Source organism: Symphalangus syndactylus, chromosome 8 (assembly GCF_028878055.3).
Source record: "Symphalangus syndactylus isolate Jambi chromosome 8, NHGRI_mSymSyn1-v2.1_pri, whole genome shotgun sequence".
NCBI lineage: Eukaryota > Metazoa > Chordata > Mammalia > Primates > Hylobatidae > Symphalangus > Symphalangus syndactylus.
In genome coordinates, this window is record NC_072430.2 from 14,933,256 (window position 1) to 14,951,148 (window position 17,893).

General features: G+C 44.8%; 2 protein-coding genes across 22 annotated transcripts in view; one reads left to right on the plus strand and one right to left on the minus strand.

The window, feature by feature from the left end:
* WDR20 (WD repeat domain 20) overlaps window positions 1–14,711 on the minus strand; it is an 85,437-nt gene extending 70,726 nt beyond the window's left edge. For 8 of the 21 annotated variants that reach the window (XR_010121997.1, XM_063643867.1, XM_055288123.2 and 5 more), the window contains exon 1: window positions 14,394–14,711. Coding sequence is in view for 20 of the 21 variants with exons in the window: in XM_063643867.1 (XP_063499937.1) it covers window positions 14,394–14,642 (249 nt within the window). In the remaining variant the exon portion in view is untranslated. Of the gene's footprint in view, window positions 1–14,357 lie in introns of all 21 variants that reach the window. The other 13 variants (XM_055288112.2, XM_055288109.2, XM_055288114.2 and 10 more) reach the window with 7 other exon arrangements.
* Window positions 14,712–14,982: 271 nt separating this feature from the next.
* HSP90AA1 (heat shock protein 90 alpha family class A member 1) overlaps window positions 14,983–17,893 on the plus strand; it is a 56,347-nt gene continuing 53,436 nt past the window's right edge. Inside the window, exon 1 of the mRNA XM_055288104.2 lies at window positions 14,983–15,316. Within this exon, the coding sequence (XP_055144079.1) occupies window positions 15,162–15,316 (155 nt within the window). The 5' untranslated portion in view covers window positions 14,983–15,161. The remainder of the gene's footprint in view (window positions 15,317–17,893) is intronic.

Below are 17,893 nucleotides of genomic sequence, written 5' to 3' on the forward strand. Positions count from 1 at the left end.
CCTCCCCTTCCACCATGTGAGGATACAGTGAGTAGACACCAACCAGAAAGAGAGCCCTCACCAGATAATGAATCTGCCAACACCTTCATCTTGACTTCCCAGACTCCAGAACTGTGAGAAATAAATTTCTGTTCTTTACAGGCTACCTAGTCTATGGTATTTTGTTACAGTAGTCTGACAGACTAACACAACCAGTAGTAAGTAGTATATGAAAGATTTTTTTCTTTTTTTGAGATAGGGTCTTGCTCTGTAACACAGGCTGGAATGCAATAGCATGAGCACAGCTCACTGCAACCTCAAACTCCTATGCTCAAGAGATCCTCCCACCTCAGTCTCCCCTGGAACTACAGGTGCGTGCTACCACATCTAGCTCATTTAAAAAAATTTTTAACATAGTGAGACAAGGTCTCAAACTCTGGGCCTCAAGCAATCCTCCTGCTTCAGCATCCCAAAGTGCTGAGATTATAGGCATGAGCCCCTGTACCCAAACAAAGGATATTTAAAAGAGTGATGTTACTGAAGGTGACCAATAGCTACCACAAATTGATGGTCAAGAGTAGGTTCTCGATGGATGGTGACATTTCAGCTGTGATCTAAACAGCAAGAAGGAGCCAGCAATGCATAAAATAAGGGAGGTGAGCATTCCTAGTAGAGGATGCAGTTAATATAAAGAGGTTCTAGGGAGGGCACAGGTTGTACTAGCAAATTCTCATCTAGCCGTGTATTAGGCTGTTCTTCCATTGCTACAAAGAAATACCTGAGACTGGGTAATTTATACAGAAAGAGGTGGCTGGGCGCGGTGGCTCATGCCTGTAATCCCAGTACTTTCGGAGGCCGAGGCAGGCAGATCATGAGGTTAGGAGATCAAGACCATCCTGGCTAACATGGTGAAACCCCATCTCCACTAAAAATACAAAAAATTAGCCAGGCATGGTGGTGGGTGCCTGTATCCCAGCTACTCCAGAGGCTGAGGCAGGAGAATGGCGTGAACCCGGGAGGCAGAGCTTGCAGTGAGCCGAGATCACACCGCTGCACTCCAGCCTGGGTGACAGAGCAAGACTCCATCTCAAAAAAAAAAAAAAAGAAAGAGGTTTCACTGGCTCATGGTTCTGCAACCTTTACAGGAAGCATAGTGCTGCCATCTACTCGGCTTCTAGGGAGGCCTCAAGAAGCTTCAATCATGGCAGAAGGTGAAGGGGGAGCAGGCACTTCACATGGAGAAAGAAGGTGCAAGAGGGAGACAAGGAAGTGCCACACACACTTTTAAACAGCCAGTTCTGGAAAGAACTCGTACTCACTAGCATGAGGGCAGCACCAAGTAGATGGTGCTAAACCATTCCTGAGAAATCCACCCCTTGATCTAATCACCTCCCACCAGGCCCCACCTCCAATACTAGGGATTACTATTCAACATGAGATTTGGGCAGGGACCACAGCTCCCAATGAGACTCCTAGTCCTGTGCTTACTGACAATGTAAGTCCCTAGCTTATTGTTAAGTACTCTGGTTCTAGGGTTGAACAGAACTGGGTTCAAACCCCAGGACAATGGCTTATTAGTTTTATAACCTATGCAAAGTATCCAATTGCTACAAACCTCAGTTTTCTCACTTGTAAAATAAGGATACTAATAGTGTCTACTTTATAAGATTATTTGCAAAGATTTAACAAGATCGTGCGGCCAGGTGCGGTGGCTCACGCCTGTAATCCCAGCACTCTGGGAGGCTGAGGCAGGTGGATCACGAGGTCAAGAGATCCAGGCCATCCTGACCAACATGGTGAAACCCTGTCTGTAGTAAAAATACAAAAATTGGCCAGGCGTGGTGGCACATGCCCATAGTCCCAGCTACTCAGGAGTCTGAGGCAGGAGAATTGCTTGAACCTGGGAGGCGGAGGTTGCAGTGAGCCGAGATCACCCCACTGTACTCCAGTCTGGCAACAGAGCAAGACTCCGTCTCAAAAAAAAAAAAAAGAGAGAGAGATCGTGCATAATCTGTTAGCACAATATCCATAATTATCCATAATCCATGCTATTATTAACACGATTAATATGTTATTAATAATGTCAGCTATTACTATTATTACATGATCTCTTAAACCTTGCTGTCTTTCTTATCAATACTTCCAGGGATGTTCAGCTCATTTCTTTATATCCGAGAGGAAGAAAAAGAGTACTCATGGGCCAGGGTGCAGTGGCTCACACCTATAATCCTACCACTTTGGGAGGCTGTGGTGGGAGGATCATATCAGGTCAGGAGTTCAAGACCAGCCTGGGCAACATGGTGAAACCCTGTCTCTATAAAAAAATACAGAAATTAGCCAGGCATGGTGCCTATAGTCCCAGATACTCAGGAGGCTGAAGTGGGAAGATCACTTGATCCCAGGAGGCGGAGGCTGCAGTGAGTTGAGATCGTGCCAGTGCACTCCAGCCTGGGCAACAGAGTGAGACCGACCCTGTGTCCAAAAACAAAAAAAGTAAAAATTAGCCAGGTGGGTGTGAGTGGTAGCATGCTCCTATAGACTCAGCTACTCGGAAGGCTGAGGCAGGAGGATTATTTGGGCCCAGAAGGTTGAGGCTGCAGTGAGCCATGATTGTGTCACTGCACTCCAGCCTGGATGACAAAGTGAAATCTGGTTTCATTAAAAAAAAAGAAAAAGGAAAAGAAAAGAGTACCCATGTCATATCTCTTCTATAAAATATTTCCTGGCCCAGCATGGTGGTTCATGCCTATAATCCCAACACTTTGGGAGGCCAAGGAGGGAAGATCATTTGAACCCAGGCAAGACCAACCCAGACAACGTAGCAAGACCTCGTCTCTACCAAAAAAAAAATTAGCCAGGCATGGTGGTGCACACCTGTAGTCCCAGCTACATGGGAGGCTAAGGTGGGAGGATGGCTTCAGCCCAGGAGTTCAAGGCTGCAGTGAGCTATGATTGAGCCACTGCACTCCAGCCTGGGCTACAAAGTGAGACCCTGTCTCAAAACAACAAAAACAAAAACAAAACCTCCTAATTACTTTTTAGCCTACTATTTCCCACTCTCAGGAATGACATCAGTACCAGTCATAGTTTGTTTTTTGACAGAAAAGCTCACGTAAGAGGCCTTGGGTTTAACACCAGGCTCTACCGTAGCCCTTCAGTATTGGTGAAAACACTACAATCTCTCCAATGACCAAAAAAAAAAAAAAATTCCCCAACAGATGGTTTTGAAGAGAAAATAAAAAGGCTATAAACTTTAAATTAGAGTTATGCATTTATCCTCTCACCAACTGTACACGGCACCTATTAATAGGCAATGTTCGGTTTTGAATGCCTTTTAGCAGCTGCCTTATCATTGCTGGTTTACTTGCCAGTCTCACCACTAGACTGTAGGCACTCTGGGCCAGGGACTAGATCTTATTTATCTTTGGATCCACAGGTCCAATAAATGTTAGTTGAATGAATAAGCCCTTGATTATTCCACTGGACTGTGAACTCTTTGACAGCAGAGATTCTTTTTTTTTTTGAGACTGAGTCTCGCTCTGTCACCCAGGCTGGAGGGCAGTGGCGCGATCTCGCTCACTGCAACCTTCGCCTCCCAGGTTCACGCAATTCTCCTGCCTCAGCCTCCCGAATAGCTGGGACTACAGGCACACGCCACCATGCCCAGCTAATTTTTGTATTTTTAGTAGAGATGGGGTTTCACCATGTTGGCCAAGATGGGCAGAGATTCTTAACAATATAGAGCAGGCATTCAGTAAGTCCCTTTAGAATGAGTGTGTGAATATCATGTCTGTCCTTGGTTAGATGATACTCCTCTTAAGGTCAGGGCCCGGACCTCATACTTGTTTGATTTCCCATGGTCTGGCATACTGCTTTTCACACAAAAACTACTCAAATATTTATTAAATGAAATATTAAGGCAAGACAGAGCTCTAAAGCAGAGATCCAAGTAAGTAAAGAGAATGAGCACCTGTACAAGTTTTACTGTAGCAGAACAAAACTGCGTAGTAAAAGGATAAGCTGGCTGTGAGTCAACTAAAGAAAAAAACAGCTTCACGGCAGAGCAATAATCTACAATGCGGTAACTAAGAATGTTAAAATATTCCCTCTACTGAATTATTCTTACTTTTTTTTGAGACGGTCTCATTCTGTCGCTGAGGCTGGAGTGCAGTGGCTCGATCACACTGCAGCCTCGATCTCCCCACCCTGGGCTCAAGCAATCCTCTTACCTTGGCCTCCTGAGTAGCTGGGACTACAGGCACACACCACCACACTCAGCTAATTTTTAATTTTTTGTAGAGATAGGGTCTCACTATGTTGTCCAGGCTGGTTTCCAACTCCTAGCCTCAAGAAATCCTCCCACCTCGGCCTCCCAACGTGCTAGGATTACAGGCGTGATGTAATCCTATGCCAGGCCTGATTCTTACTTTGTAAATATAAAATCCTTATAAATTCCTTCCTCATGAATGATTCTTGCTTCTTTCTTATAAAACCTATATATTTAAGCTATTTTCCTATTGATACAAAGCAAGATAAGGTGTAACACAAACTGATTTGGCATGTTTTTAGAATAATGTATCTACTTTTTAAAAATCTACTACAAAATAGAATTGACGTCCGGGTGAGGTGGCTCATGCCTGTAATCCCAGCACTTTGGGAAGCCGAAGCGGGTAGATCACAAGGTGAGGAGTTAAGAGACCAGCCTGGCCAATATGGTGAAACCCCATCTCTACTAAAAAGTACAAAAATTAGCCGGGCGTGGTGGCGTGTGCCTGTAGTCCCAGCTACTGTGGAGTCTGAGGCAGAGAATTGCTTGAACCCAGGAGGCGGAGGTTGCGGTGTACCGAGATTGAGCCACTGCACTCCAGCCTGGGCGACAGAGTGAGACTCTGTCTCAAAAAAAAATAAATAAATAAAACAGAATTGATGACACAAAATATTTCTCAATTTACAAATTACCAACTGGCAGAGAAGCTGAAAAGTTGAGAAAAACGCTAAAAGAGTAGTCAACATCTAAAGCTCAATCAGAAATAAAAATAAAGCATTTCTGAAATTAGAAATACAAGGCAACAAATTTAAAAATTTATAAAAAATATGATCTGCACACAACATTTTAGGGCAAATCATCTATTTGAAACCCAATGCAATATTCTTCTACTAGGCAGAGAATACTTTTCCACTTCACCTTTACTCCTTAATTCCACTTGATACTTATATTGCTATGCCACATGCAGAGCACATACCCTCTACTTTGTATTATAATGATAAATACAAAATCAGCCGGGAACAGTGGCTCACATCTGTAATCTCAGCACTTTGGGAGCACAAGGCAAAAGGATCACTTGAGCCCAGGAGTTCAAGGCCAGCCTAGGCAACACAGCAGGACCCAGTCTCTACAAAAGAAAAAAATGTGTTTTTTTTTATTTTTTTATTTTTTTGAGACAGAGTCTCACTCTGTCGCCCAGGCTGGAGTGCAGTGGCATGATCTCGGCTCACTGCAAGCTCCACCTCCCAGGTTCAAGGATTCTCCTGCCTCAGCCTTCCGAGTAGCTGGGACTACAGGCACCCGCCAGCACACCCAGCTAATTTTTTTTATATTTTTAGTAGAGACGGGGTGTCACCATGTTAGCCAGGACGGTCTCAAACTCCTGACCTCGTGATCCGCCCGCCTCGGCCTCCCAAAGTGCTGGGATTACAGGCGTGAGCCACCACGCCTGGCCTACAAAAAATTTTTTTTAATTATCCAGGTGCAGTGGCACATGCCTGTAGTCCCAATTACTCAGGAGGCTGAGGTGGGAGGATCACTTGAGTCCAGGAGGTTGAAGCTGCAGTGAGCTATGATTCTGCCACTGCCCTCCAGCCTAGGTGACACAGTGAGACCCTGTTCCAAACACACACACACACACACACACACACACAGCCAAACTCTTTAAAGACAGGAGTGTTAAATACACTTCACATCAGCCACAATAGACAGCAGTGCCTTGTATATACCAGTCATCAATAAATGCTTGATGAATGAGGATTATGATTTTTTTTTTTTTTGAGACAAGAGTCTCAGCAGTGCCACCCAGGCTGGAGTCCAGTGGCACAATTTCAGCTCACTGCAGCCTCAACCTCCCAGGCTCCAACAATTCTCCCACCTAAGCCACCTGAATAGCTGGGGCCACAGGCATGCACCACCACATGTAGCTAATTTTTTCTTGTAGAGATGAGATCTCACTATGTTGCCCTGGCTGGTCTCAAACTCCTGGGGCTCAAGCAATCCTCCTGCCTCGGCCTCCTAAAATACTGGGATTATGGGCATGAGCCAAGGTAACTTGTCACTGATGCTGTCAATTTCAAGTGTCCTGAAAATTAAAACTGAATTCTACCAATTAGAAATGTCTACCAATTAAGGTTACTTCTATTTTTAAGGTCTTCTCCTGAATAACCAAACAAGATCACATTTCATATTACTACACAAACTAACCTCACTGAGAAACAAACAGAATTATTCTCTAAGATACTAAATTCCAGACGACAAAAATCTTCCTATTTTTAAAACAAGGTTCTTGGCCAGGCATGGTAGGCCACGCCTGTAATCCCAGCACTTTGGGAGGCCCAGCCAGGCGGATCACCTGAGGTCAGGAGTTCAAGACCAGCCCGGCCAACATGGGGAAACCCCGTCTCTACTAAAAACACAAAAATTAGTGGAGCGTGGTGGCAGGTGCCTGTAATCCCAGTTACTCGGGAGGCTGAGGCCTGCGAATGGCTTGAACCCGGGAGGCAGAGGTTGCAGTGGACCAAGATCATGCCATTGCACTCCAGCCTGGGGAACACGGTGAGACTCTGTCTCCAAAACTAAAACTAAAAATAAAATAAAACAAGGTTCTTTAGCCATACAGCCAAACCACTCAGTGACAAAATCCACCATGTTTTGATGCTTGCTCAAGCTCAAGTTTGCCATCAAAGCACGTTACCCTTAAGTCACTATATTAAGTCAATGATAATAAATATTGTATAAGTGACACATTTCTTGAGGGCAGAGACTTTGACTACACCCAGCATCTAAAACAGTACCTTGTATCTGGTAGGCATACTCCATGAATATTTGCTGAAAGAATGGCATTCATGACTATCTCATGGACTTCCATGACATATTCCAGGTGCTTCTCACCATTGCTCATATCCACCCATGAAGTCCTCCTTTTTGGGGGAGGTCTTGCTTTGTTGCCCAGGCTGGAGTGCACTGGCACGATCTTGGCTCACTGCAACCTCCACCTCCTGGGTTCAAGCGATGCTCCTGCCTCCTGAGTAGCTGGGATTACAGGCATGCGCCACCATACTTGGCTAATTTTTGTAGTAGAGATGGGGTTTCCCCGTGTTGGCCAGACTGGTTTTGAACTCCTAACCCCAGATGATCCACCTGCCTTGGCCTCCCAAAGTGCTGGGATTACAGGCCACCCATGGAATCTTTCAAAATCTCATGACCACCCTCCTCTTCAAAGCCAAGAGAACCCAGGTATAGTATGAAAGTATCTCCTGCTTTAAATGATATATTAAGATGCTTTCCCCTCAGTATGCAACATTCTAAAATCAAATAAATCATCAATATTTCAGAAGTCAGTAAATAGCCCTTAATGGAAAAGAAACACAAGTTTCCAGTCATTCAGCAACCCTGTGTGACCTACTAAATTAAGCACAAGATTTCTCAAAGTAAATCTAATACAAAAAGTTATAGACTTCTAAACCTCTTTCTAAATTATAAAAGGGGAGCCAAGGAGGTGTGAAAAAGTACAAAATGGGAGAAGGGTGTGAACATGACCCTCTCTGAAGCAATAAAGTATCTAAAACCAGTCTGTGGGGGGGAAACTTTTTAAAGGCATCTAGTTCACCCTCCCACACAAAGCAGGAATTCCTCCAATGTCACCAACAGGTGGTCCTGCAGTTTTTGACAAAGAGACAGAACATTTCCCATATGAGCATTCCCTTAACAGAACTCTCATTCTCTCTCAAGTCAATCCATTAACTTCTTCTTTAATCAGGATCTAAAAATACTTTAGCTTTCATCAACTGACTCTTCTTCTGGCCCCAACTTCATCTCAGCATCATGAACATAAAGCTCTTCTAGCCGGGAACGGTGGCTCATGCCTGTAATCCCAGCACTTTGAGAGGCCGAGATGGGTGGATCATGAGGTCAGGAGTTCAAGACCAGCCTGGCCAAGATGCTGAAACCTTGTCTCTACTAAATATACAAAAATTAGCTGGGCATGGTGGCATGCGCCTGTAATCCCAGCTACTTCAGAGGCTGAGGCAGGAGAATCGCTTAAAACCCAGGTGCCAGAGGTTGCAGTGAGCCAAGATCAAGCCACTGCACTCCAGCCTGGGTGACAGAGCAAGACTTCGTCTCAAAAACAAACAAACAAACAAACAAAAAAAAAACTCTTCTAGCATAAAGACCTAGAAATCACAATGTTTTCAGCTTGCTTTCCCAAACACCCCATCCCTCTCAATTCCAAATCAAGTAGGCAATGAACCAGAGATGAAGATATCTCCCCAATAGAATGATGAATCCATTTTCATTTAAAAAAAAAAAAAAAAAAAAAAAAAAAAAAAACTCAGCACAGAATCATATAAGCTTTAGAGTTGGAAAAATCTTAGAACCCTCTAAATCTACTTCCTACCTCCTGTAGTTACCACTTCAGTAACTTCTCTGGGCAGTATATTTGTGGCCTGGAATCTTAAGATGTGGGGAGGTAGAAAGGTTCTTTGGCTTGAACGTTAAGTAATTCTGAGTACAGTTTTTGTTTATTATTGATTGTTTTGTTTTTTTGAAACAGGCTCTCACTCTGTTGCCCAGGCTAGAGTGCAGTGGCATGATTACAGCTCACTGCAGCCTTAACCTCCCCAGTTTAAGTGACCCTTCCACCTCAGCCTTCCAAGTAGCTGGGACTAGAGGCACATGACACCACGCCCACCCTTGTAGAGACAGGGTTTCACTATGTTGTCCAGGCTGGTCTAGAACCCACACAAGGTTTCACTGTGTTGCTCAGGCTGGACTCCTGCAATCCTCCCGCCTTGGCCTCCCAAAGTGTTATTAGGATTATAGGTATGAGCCACTACTCCTGGCCTGAGTACAGTTTTTAAAAGTTGTACATGGATCTTGTAGGTGACATGGTTTGACAGAAGTAGATCAAAAGTAATCTGTGTCATTTGTTTACTATTACTTCATTGTCTCTTACACGATTTCCCTATTTTAAGAAGGTTAAATTTTTTATCTACTAGCAATATTTTTAAATGTCTTTTAAAAGATATGAGCTATTAAAAAATACCCCAGTTACTTTTGGGCCCAAAATGGAATAGGTTTTTCAGCTTCTAAAGATCTCTTTCAAGTTTGGCATAGATAGACATGGATTTACTCAGTCATTCACTCAACAAATAAACAGCAAGCGCCTAACTCTAAACTGGACACTATACTGGGCATTGAGAAGATGGAGAGCAGGAAAGATAAGGTCCCTATTCTAAGGGAACTTTGTTTTATAGAACACACAGTTGGATCATCACACAGAATTACAAATTCAGAAAAGTGCTAGGAAGGCAAGGTACAGGATGCTCTAAGAACATGTAATAGAGCCTGTAATCCCAGCACTTTGGGAGGCTGAGGCAGGTGAATCACTTGAGGCCAGGAGTTCAACACCAGACTGGTCAACATGGCAAAACCCTATCTTTATTAAAATACAAAAATGAGCTGGGCATGGTGGTGCATGCCTGTAATCCCAGCTACTCGGGAGACTGAGGCACAAGAATCACTCAGGCCTGGGCGGCAGAGGTTACAGTGAGCCAAGATCACACCACTGCACTCCAGCCTGGGCAACAGAGCAAGATTCTGTCTCAAAAACAAAAAACAAAAAACATGTAATAGGGGAAAACTGATACACCATGGGGATTCAAAGAAAAATTTCCTGAGGAAGTGATGGTTAAGCTGAGATCTGAATGGAGGCCATTCATATTTATGTAAAACAAGATGTCCATAAAATGAGAAGATTGGTCCAATAAGCCCAGCTACCTTACCTTTGGCATCTTTTATCCTACATCCTAAAACAACCTTTTTTTTTTTTTTTTTTTTTTTTTGGAGACAGAGTCTAGCTCTGTCGCCCAGGCTGGAGTGCAGTGGTATGATCTCGGCTCACCGCAACCTCTGACTCCAGGGTTCAAGTGATTCTCCTGCCTCGGCCTCCCAAGTAGCTGGGACTATAGGCGTGCACCACCACGCCCAGCTCATATTTGTATTTTTAGTAGAGACGGGGTTTTACCATGTTGGCCAGGCTGGTCTCAAACTCCTGACCTCAGGTGATCTACCCGCCTTGGCCTCGCAAAGCGCTGAGATTACAGGCGTGAGCCATGGCGCGCAGTCCCGCTCCCCATTTTTGTTGTTTTAAAGACAGGGTCTCATTCTGTTGCCCAGGTTGGGGTGCAGTGACACAATCATAGCTCACTGTAACCTTAACTCTTGGGCTCAAGAGCCCTCCTCAGCTTCCCAAGTAGCTGTGACTACAGGCACATACCACCATGCCCAGCTGATTCTTTTTTTTGTTATTATTTTTTTGAGGACACAGAGTATTGATACATTATCCAGGCTGGTCTCAAACTCCTGGGGTCAAGCGATCCTCCCACCTCAGTCTCCCAAAGTGCTGGGATTACAGGAGTGAGCCACTGCACCTGACCACAATCTCTTTTTTAAAAAAAGGAGAACAAAGTATGTAATAAAGATGTTTACGGCCGGGCACGGTGGCTCACGCCTGTAATCCCAGCACTTTGGAAGGCCGAGGCAGGTGGATCACGAGGTCAGGAGTTCGAGACCAGCCTGGCCAATATGGTGAAACCCCATCTCTACCAAAAATACAAAAATTAGCTGGGCGTGGTGGTACGCACCTGTAGTCCCAGCTGCTCGGGAGGCTGAGGTAGGAGAATAGCTTGAACTCAGGAGGCGGAGGTTGCAGTGAGCCGAGATTGTGCCACTGCACTCCAGCCTGGGCAACAGAGCTAGACTGTCTCAAAGAAAAAAAAAAAAAAGGATGTTTAAAAGCTAGTAGTTGAAAGTCTTTTGGGGAGAGGGACAGGGTCTTATTTAGCTCTGAATACCTCACATCACCTTGCCTAGTATTATTACTATCACAGTAGTCACTCAAATCTGGTGAAATGATTAGTGTCAGTATTAAATCAATGTTAATAGCGTCTTTAGTCAAATAAATTTGCAAACTACATCTCCTCACACAAGAAACCCCATTCTAAACTTCCTCAATTCTGAAAAGATGTTTTAATCTACCTCAAGAATTTAATAAAATAATATATGGCAAAATGCCGGGGTAGATTCTGAGGTGCTTGGAGTATATGATATCCCTGTGATCAAAAAGCTGCATCAGTCTCTTCTAAGCTAGTTTAGACTCAGCTGTGCCTCGTTTTCCTAAGAGAAAAAATTCTAACAGGTTTGCATCCCCTCTCTGGCCTTGGTTCTCTCTGAGGAGGGTGAAATAACAAACTCTAAAGTTCCTTTTAGCTCCAGACACTGACCTGTAAACCTTTTAAAAGGATCAAGACTGCACTCCTCAGCATGAATGTTAGACTACTTCCTCACCTACTCCATTTCCCCAGGACCCCATGTTTCCTCTCAGGAATGGTAGCACGTAATTCATGAGTTAAGTTCTTTAAAAGACCTATTTTCTACTCATTTTACACACAGACTTAAGTTGAATTTACTCATCTAAATTAGATCTTCTGAATAATCCAAATAATTATGTAAAATTTTACACGCCTCAAAGGACCAAAAAAAAAAACAGCCAAAACAGCCAACTGTGCGCTGGGCGTGGTGGGTCACATCCATAATCTCAGCACTTTAGCAGGCTGAGGTGGGAGGATCGCTTGAGGCCAGGAGTTCAAGACCAGCCTGGGCAACACGGCAAGACCTCCATCTCTAAAAAACATTTTTTTTTTTTAAATTAGCCAGGCATGGTGGTGCACACCTGTAGTTCCAGCCACTAGGAAGGCTGAAGTGGGAAGATCATTTGAGCCCAGGAGTTTGAGGCTGTAGTGAACGATGAGCATGCCACCGCACTCCAGCCTAGGCAACAGAATGAGATCCTGTCACTAAAAACAAAAATAAAAACATGTTTAATAGCCACCTGTCAAAAATAGGTTTATAACTACTAACTCTAAAAAGTAAATTTTGGTTTTCCAATTAAGGAAAATGTATTTCCTATATTTTAAATCAGAAAATAGTCATAAAAAGTCACTTATACTCAGAAATAACAATAAATAAATGCAAACTCATTCATGAAAAAAATGTTTAAGTTACAATTAAAAGAGAGTAGAAACATCTGCAACACAATGCAAATGTATCTACAAGATACTACCACACGAAAATGAAATTTTACCCAAAAAACGTTAAAACACTCAAATTATGCAGGTAAGGGCAATTTATCTATTTCACATTTATCTTGTTTAAAATAATTTTTTGGTGTGGTTTTAAAAACCTTGCCTCCTTTTACCCTTCAGGGAATAGCGTCCCACTAAAAGAGAACACTACTGTAATGATACTTCCAGGCAAGAAACCTGTCTTTATGATGTAAAACAGGGCTACCAGATCCAGGTAAGGTCTGCCATTAGGATGCTTCGGAAGTCATAACCTTTCAAAGAAAAAAAATTTTTTTAAGTAATTCCTGCATTAATAATTGCTAGTGAATTTAGTTTTTAAGCACATCGTATTTTTATATAAATATAAATTTTTATAACTTAAAATTTTAAATTTCCTGAGACAAAATTGGTCCTTTCACTCTGATTATCAATGTCAAGACGGCAGCTTCTTATTTGACAGTATTTCTTTAACTATATTTTACATCTACTGAGTGTTTCAGGGCCTTAAAGTTCATTACGATTATTATATTATTAATTACAACGTACACTGTAACATTCCCTTTTTAAAGAGGTGCAAATAGAAGTTAAATAACTTATCCAAGGTCACCCAACAAGTCAGTGACAAAGTTGGGAGTAGGAGTAAAACTTCAGCCTCTAGACTGAAGACTACTTCGAGCTTTTGCAATTCCAAACGAGGAAAAAAAAAAAGGTCAAGCGATTTACCCTTAATAACTTCCAACAGCATACCCTAAATACAGTGGTACACTTATTATCATAAAGACTAATAAAAAAGATTCACCCTGAATGAAAGAAACAACTTTGCTACATTTAGATACCACTGTCATTTCCCTAGCTCTTGTAACAAGCGAAAATCCTGTACTAGATCTGGCTATGTTAAATCCTGAAGAATGTTCACTCTTCAATATAACTATTTATTTTCATGCTAACATGCATTTACGAATTAATCTTTTACCACCTTGTCCTATTTGGAGGTGCTGTGGGATGCATTAATTTCCTCACTCTTCCATGACATCAAGTCAAAGACTACAATCTCAAAAATAAGCAATTCTCAGTGAAAACATAGTTACATAGCCAATGAAAGGAAAGCTCTAATAAATGGCTGCTTTTAAGAGATACTTTTAAAGGATGCTTACATGCTTCACAGAATTACTGGTAACTCGCCTGCCAAGAAGGATGGTCCCTTTAAAGTAGTTTTTAAGGCATATCCCTCCCTGTTTGGGACACAGTCTGACTTGTTGGACAAGATTAATCTGGGCACTCTCACACAACTCCTCTGAACCAGCTTAGTTCACTGGAAACATCATTTCAACTGTAGTACTCAGCCCTTCGCATACTACAAGGGACAAGATGACTCTCCTTAACAATCTTTCAGAAGGTCCCCACGGCGGAGACAGTGACAGCCGTCCTCCCGCGGATGTTTTTGGAAATAGAAATGTTAACACCAGGAGAGACTCCTAGCAAGTGTCAGTGCGGCAGCAGGTGGAGTAGCCCTGCGTGCCGAGCAGGTTCTTTCTGACCTAGTCTCAATCCTCCGCTTCCCGGCCCCGGTTCCGCCTTACAGAGATCTTGTTAAGCTGTCTTGCGTCCCTGTTCTCTAACCCAGGGCGAGACTTCCAACCCTCCAGGGAAGCGAGGCAATCGAAGCAGACAAGACGGCCACCTCACCTCTTCTGGGGACTCGCAGGCCCGTTCCCTGGCCATGTCAGAGTCTGATGGACCAAGCAGGAGGGGACGCAGCCGGCTCCCCCGGGAGCCTCCCAGCCAGAACCCCCGCGCCCCACGGTCCCTTTCCACTGCCCCCACCCCTTCGAAACGCCACCGCCACCACCCTCCTTACTCCTGAATCCCCTCTCCTCAGGAGTACCCCAGTGGAGTTACCGGCCCACTCAAAAGTAAGAGCGACGGCCACCCCTCTCGGTCACCCTGGCCCCACTGTCACCGCCCTGCTCCCGGCCTCTGCCTACGCCGCTGGCTGGCTCCGGTGACGCCCGGGTCGGTACCTTGCGGACCCCCTTGTAGATATAGAAGTACAGCTCCCGGCCCACATTGAAGCAGAGGCGGTCGCCGTTGCCAGACTGGTCGTTGAGGTTTACGAAGGAGACGCGGACAGGGTTGGATCCCTGCGAGTTGAAGGGCACCCGGTTGGGCCGGCTGTACTCCGAGTGCGGCAGCAGCTTGTACAGACCTTCCCGGGTGGTGAATTGGGTCTTAATCTCGTTCATCTCCTTCCCTCCTCCCTCCGTCGCCATCTTGGAAAGCAGCGTTCATCCTGCCCTAAGTGCCCGGATCACGCCCACCGCGCAGGCGCTGTTCCTGGTGCTCCCTCTTCCCCCACCCCCTGCCTGTTCCTTCTCGCCCCTCCCACCCGTGGGCCAGCCCTGCGAGGGCGGGCCAAAGGGAAGGGGCGGGCTTGTTTACGGCCCGACTGCGCAGGCGTGCTCACCTGGCGTGCTCCACCCGGCTGGGCGTCCGCAGGCTCCTCCCCCGGGCGTGGCCTCCGGGAGGCCTGGCTGCTTCCCAGGTGATGCCGGCTCCAGCTGGTGGGGTCTAGCTGACCGTTCCGCAGCCGCCAGGGCCGACGGAAAGCCGGTCAAGGGGAACCGCGGCGCGGCTGGTGTAATGAGCCTGAGCTGAACTTGAGGGTGCCCCCTCAGCGGTCTCCCGCCCTGCCCTGAGGGGCGCCGAGACCCCAAAGAGCGGAGGAAGAGCGCCACCCCGACTGCCACCGCTTCGGGGCCAGCACGCGGGGTACCCTACGGGGAGTGCGGATGCCCCCGTGTTCGGGCGGGGACGGCTCCACCCCTCCTGGGCCCTCCCTTCGGGACGGGGACTGTCCCGCCCAGAGTGCTGAGTACCCGCGCGACCGTCTGGATCCCGGGTCAGGAAGCCCCTTTGAAGCCTCCTCGCCGCCGTTTCTGAGAAGGTACCAAGGGACTCAAGATTTACGCTTCACTATGTTTTATTTCAGGCGGAGTAGGGGGAGAGAAGAATGTGGTACAGCATAGGTGTTCTCAAACCAGATATCCTAATTCCTGCGTGTGATGAGCACTGGCGGCCTCCGCTTCTTAGCGGAGGTTTGCCCTCTCCAGCTGTTCAGAGACACGGGGCGGGGAAGCGCTTTGGGAACCGGGGACTGAATCTACGCAGGATTCACTTCTCTTGCTCAGTAGTTTACGAAGAGCTCTTAATAAAATTTAAGGTAATTGGTTTTTTTTTTTTTTTTCAGAAGCCTCAGGTGGGGTCTGTGAGATTATTTACTAGGAGAGCCATAGGGATAGTTGTATGCATGTAATGTACAGGGTCTAGATTTATAAGGACGGGCACACGTGTCAAAGTAAGATTAAACAATCACTATTTTATACCTGGGTTTCTTGGCATGTTGCACTAGAATAAGAAAGTTTCTAAAGTGACAGAAACATTCTAATAGAATTCCAGGGAGGGGGGGAAGCCAACATTTGTAACACCAAGAAAGAACTATTCCTGGAAGTTCAGATTATATCTGGAGGAGCGCAAAAGAAGTGAATGGAGTGAATTTCTAAAGTAGGAGGAGTGTAAATCATAAACGTCTTCTGTATTAAAAAGCAAGTAGATACCAATAGAAACTGTGCCAATGATGTAGTAATACATTTGATAATAATATCTTTAGCCTTCGTAGTGTTGGAAAAAAAAAAGAAAAAAAAGCACTGAAGTACTACTTAATTAATATAGCCTGAAAAATACTTAAAATTTTTTCTTAGAATTGTTTTGATGTTATCCGACTTTCCCTAATCTTAAAACACCAGGGTATGTTCTGTGGTTACCATAGCTATATCCCAAACTCCATAACTGTGTTATTTTACATTGAAAACACGTGTTTTACAATAATCAGCTTGAAGGATAGTGACATCTTGAATCATCTAAAAATAATTTATGTGTTTCCTAATTATCAAGAGGGAAAAAAAAGTATAATGATTTTTTGGGGGAAAAAAAAACCCAGCAAGCAAAAGTTAAAACAAAATTTTGTATTATTCTTCAATTAACCACAACATTGTATTTCCCATAATACCTATATAATTCAAGCATTCTATCAAGATTTTACCGTATATAAATTCAACATTTTGTTATAATCACAGTAATAGACTATTCACTTTGTCTCATGCATAGCCTTTGGTTTTGTTTTGTTTTGTTTTTAGACGGGGTCTCACTGTCGCCAGGCTGGAGTGCAGTGGTGCGATCTTGGCTCCCTACAACTTCAGCCTCCCGAGTAGCTGGGACTACAGATGTGCACCACCATGCCCAGCTAATTTTTGTATTTTTAGTAGAGATGGGGTTTCACCATGTTGGCCAGGATGGTCTTGATCTCTTGACCTGTTGATCTGCCCACCTTGGCCTCCCAAAGTGCTGGGATTACAGGCATGAGCCACAGTGCCCAGCCCCATCCATAGCCTTTGAATAATCTCTATTTTTATTCTTTTTCTCTCATAACTTTTTTCCCCCATATTCAAAGATTCAATAAGTAACACCCAAATCTAAATAACTAGGCCTGAATGGCCGGGTGTGTTGGCTCATACCTGTAATCCCAGCACTTTGGGAGGCCGAGGTGGACAGATCATGAGGTCAGGAGTTTGAGACCACGTGGCCAATGTGGTGAAATCCCGTCTCTACTAAAAATACAAAAATTAGCCAGGCATGGTGACACATGCCTGTAATCCCAGCTGCTCGGGAGGCTGAGGCAAGAGAATTGCTTGAACCCGGGAGGTGGAGGTTGCAATGAGCCGAGATCGCACCACTGCACTCCAGCCTGAGTGACAGAGCAAGACTCCATCTCAAGAAATAAATAAATAAATGGGCCTGACCTAATTTTATTTCTGATTTTCAATTTCAAACCGGGAATTTTTTTTTAATTTTTTTTTGTGTTTTTGAGATGGAGTCTCACTCTGTTGCCCAGGCTGGAGTGCAATGGCACAGTCTCAGCTCTCCGCCTCCCAGGTTCAAGCGATTCTCCTGCCCCAGCCTCCCGAATAGCTGGGATTGCAGGCACATGCCACCACACCCAGCTAATTTTTGTATTTTTAGTAGAAACAGGGTTTCACCACGTTGGCCAGGCTGGTCTCGAACTCCTGACCTCAGATGATCCACCCGCCTCAGCTTCCCAAAGTGCTGGGATTACAGGCGTAAGCCACCGCGCCTGGCCTCAAACCTGGAATTTCTTTTTTCTTCTTTCCTTTTTTTTTTTGAGAGAAGTCTCGCTCTTGTCCCCCAGGCTTGAGTGCAATGACTCAATCTCGACTCACTGCAACCTCTGCCTCCCGGATTCAAACGATTCTCCTGTCTCTGCCTCCCAAATAGCTGGAATTAAGGCACCTCCCACCACGCCTGGCTAATTTTTGTATTTTTTAGTAGAGATGGGTTTTAACCATGTTGGCCAGGCTGGTCTCGAATTCCTGACCTCAAGTGATTCACCCGCCTCGGCCTCCGGAAGTGCTGGGATTACAGGTGTGAGCTACCACGCCCGGCCCAA